The following is a 2,500-nucleotide window of genomic DNA, read 5'->3' as shown; positions in this document are numbered from 1 at the left end:
GAGCGTATCTGGAGGCCTTCACTCAGCCACTGATCCATGGGTCCTGGGTGCTGGTTGGCTGGAACTCTCTTCTCTCTTGTGATGGAGGAGACAGGCATAGATCGTACAACAACCTGTTCGCATGCTGAGGGAAATAGAAGGAAGGTTTAGAAACGCATCTATGAAAAAGTAAATAAATAAAAACTAATACTCTGCATCTTATCAGAATAAATCAGTGTATCTGAAGTGAACCAACTCACCATATGGGTCTGTAGGAAGACCCTTGAATATGAGTCTGTAGTTCGTAAGGAACAGTGCTCCTTCTGCTGGCAACAGTATTGGACCCCCAATACTACCACCTGTGGCATCCTCTCTCCCATCCGGAAGAAGGTACACCCTTAAGCCTTCATACATTACTTCTTCACCCGGCACTAACGATGGCAACAATATCTTGGGCTGTAAAGAATTGGAGATAAGATGAAATATCAATAATAAACAAATAAACAGAAAAAAATAGATGTTTACAGAGAATGCCATTATGGTTATCATTATTTACTTTCAGGAGATTATGACATAATTTCTGTTTTCAATGCTAAATAATATAAAAGATTACCTTGCTTATATCTCTTTTGCCAGTGTTATATCTAATTTCAACTTTAATCCTTTTAATCAATGCTATAAAAATCTTAGTTGTTCATTAAATTATATTTGCATTGCTGACTTGATCTGTAGCACTAAAATTCAAAACTTTATGGACATACATGACATCCAGCTCCACATTATACAATTTATGAAAAAAAATGCTTAAATCCTTTATATTCCCACATAAATGACTCCCAACAAAGTAAATCACATAAATACTACACAATTTCCCACACTTCCTAATAATTGCACATTCATTTATCATAATTTTCATTACTTTCAATGAGCTGATATATTTCACTGACATCATCAGAATGCCAATTCCTACTCTCTCTGTTAGATCACATTATTCACTCATTGCATGATTACTGTTCATACAAACATACTAATATTTCAGATTTGTACTAACTGGAGCGCCCATTCTGGAAAACTAAGTAAGTTTCGTTCCAGAACAATCAACAGCACAGAATGAAAACCAACACAAATAATTATATCACTGATTCAAGAAACCCCCACAGTAAATCTATATTTGTGGAAGCAAGTTAAACAAAGCACATTAACAACACAAGTGACACTATTAAAAAAAAAATAAAAGCCAATGTGATCACTCCCAAGTGCAGTTGCCTTCAAATCCCAACACTTTGCACAGCCACAGAAGAATGGCTACATCATGAGCCTAAAATGCTCGGGACCCTAGGCCTTGACTCACCTGCCCATGGACAATTTCTGTGTATCTTGGGTCAGGTTTGTACGTACCATCAGTACTTTGTCTATAAGCATCACGTCTGATGAATATGGTGGACTAAGGGACCAAAATAATTAAGAAATTATTAAAAGGGAAAAAATCCAACTGGCCAAGTATTTTTTGGGCAAATAAATAGTAGAACTTCTATTGCCACATAATATACAGTAAATATAATAATCTCTTCCTATCATCAAAATTATAGTACTGTTAAAACCTGTTTCCTAACCTATCATTTAGAAGAAGAAAAATAAATAAATAAATAAATAGATAAAAAAAAAAAAAAAAAAAAAAAATAATTACACTTCTAAGTAGACATTTTTAGATTACTATATTTTCAAGGAGTGAAGTAATGTTTAAATAGTTTAAGCCTTTTACAATTAATAAAAGTTCTACTATCAAACTAATACAAAATTTTTAATTCTTAATTTTCCTTGGCCTATGAGGATGCTTATCAAATGAAATGATGAAGGTAAAATCACATACAAGAACAGGTAGGCCTACCTTCTGTATTGGTGGCAAACGCTTGGATTCTTTGTACACAGCATCCAGCATCTCCACATGCATAGCTACCACTCCTGGTATCATCTGGTGTAGCGACTTAATGTGTTCCTCTGTTGAGAAGAATGGAAACTTTAAAAGAAGCTTCTGTTGCATGCAAATATAGAGATAGAACTGAACGCTAGTATCAGATAAGATGCAAACTCTACGAAGAAGGGAATAATTTACTCCAACCCTGACCCTATTGCTTCATAGATTTCACAAACTTTGTGTATTTTTGGTGACAGACAAGGATTCTAAACAACTTAACTGGCTATAGATGCTTCTAGTTTATGTGAAGGAATACTGAAGTGAACATAAACAATGCTCTACACCGAAGTGACAGGGTAGAAACAAACAGTTTATCTAACATAACTTAAAATGGACGAGCGCAACACCAGTGAACCTATAAAACATATCAGTCTTCAGTTATTATCCATTTCATATTGATACATATTTGCCTCTTCATATTCCTTACCTGTAACACCACCTTCTGTGCATACTTTGTCGACAAATCTTGCCACAAAGCGCACTACGCTGGCTTCACGGTCACTCTGTTCTTGGTCTTCAAAGCCGGACTCAGCATCTAAACTATCA

The 2,500-nt window shown here is 35.2% G+C and overlaps 1 protein-coding gene across 5 annotated transcripts in view; it reads right to left on the bottom strand.

The window, feature by feature from the left end:
• The window catches only part of Sbf (SET domain binding factor), a 58,830-nt gene that overhangs the window by 21,720 nt on the left and 34,610 nt on the right, over positions 1-2,500 (bottom strand). For 3 of the 5 annotated variants that reach the window (XM_086537330.1, XM_086537332.1, XM_043036225.2), the window contains exons 19-23: positions 2,382-2,500; positions 1,868-1,977; positions 1,331-1,423; positions 240-435; positions 1-124 (exon numbers count right to left, since the gene is read on the bottom strand). The exon at positions 1-124 is cut by the window's left edge and continues 13 nt beyond it; the exon at positions 2,382-2,500 is cut by the window's right edge and continues 12 nt beyond it. In XM_086537330.1, the coding sequence (XP_086393456.1) occupies positions 1-124; positions 240-435; positions 1,331-1,423; positions 1,868-1,977; positions 2,382-2,500 (642 nt within the window). The remainder of the gene's footprint in view (positions 125-239; positions 436-1,330; positions 1,424-1,867; positions 1,978-2,381) is intronic. The other 2 variants (XM_086537331.1, XM_043036226.2) reach the window with 1 other exon arrangement.

Source organism: Penaeus japonicus, unplaced genomic scaffold (genome assembly GCF_977035675.1).
Source record: "Penaeus japonicus unplaced genomic scaffold, GWHDUDI00000001_assembly GWHDUDI00000005, whole genome shotgun sequence".
Lineage (NCBI taxonomy): Eukaryota > Metazoa > Arthropoda > Malacostraca > Decapoda > Penaeidae > Penaeus > Penaeus japonicus.
The sequence above is the reverse complement of the archived record's forward strand: the minus strand, read 5'-3'. Positions and strand labels throughout refer to the sequence as shown.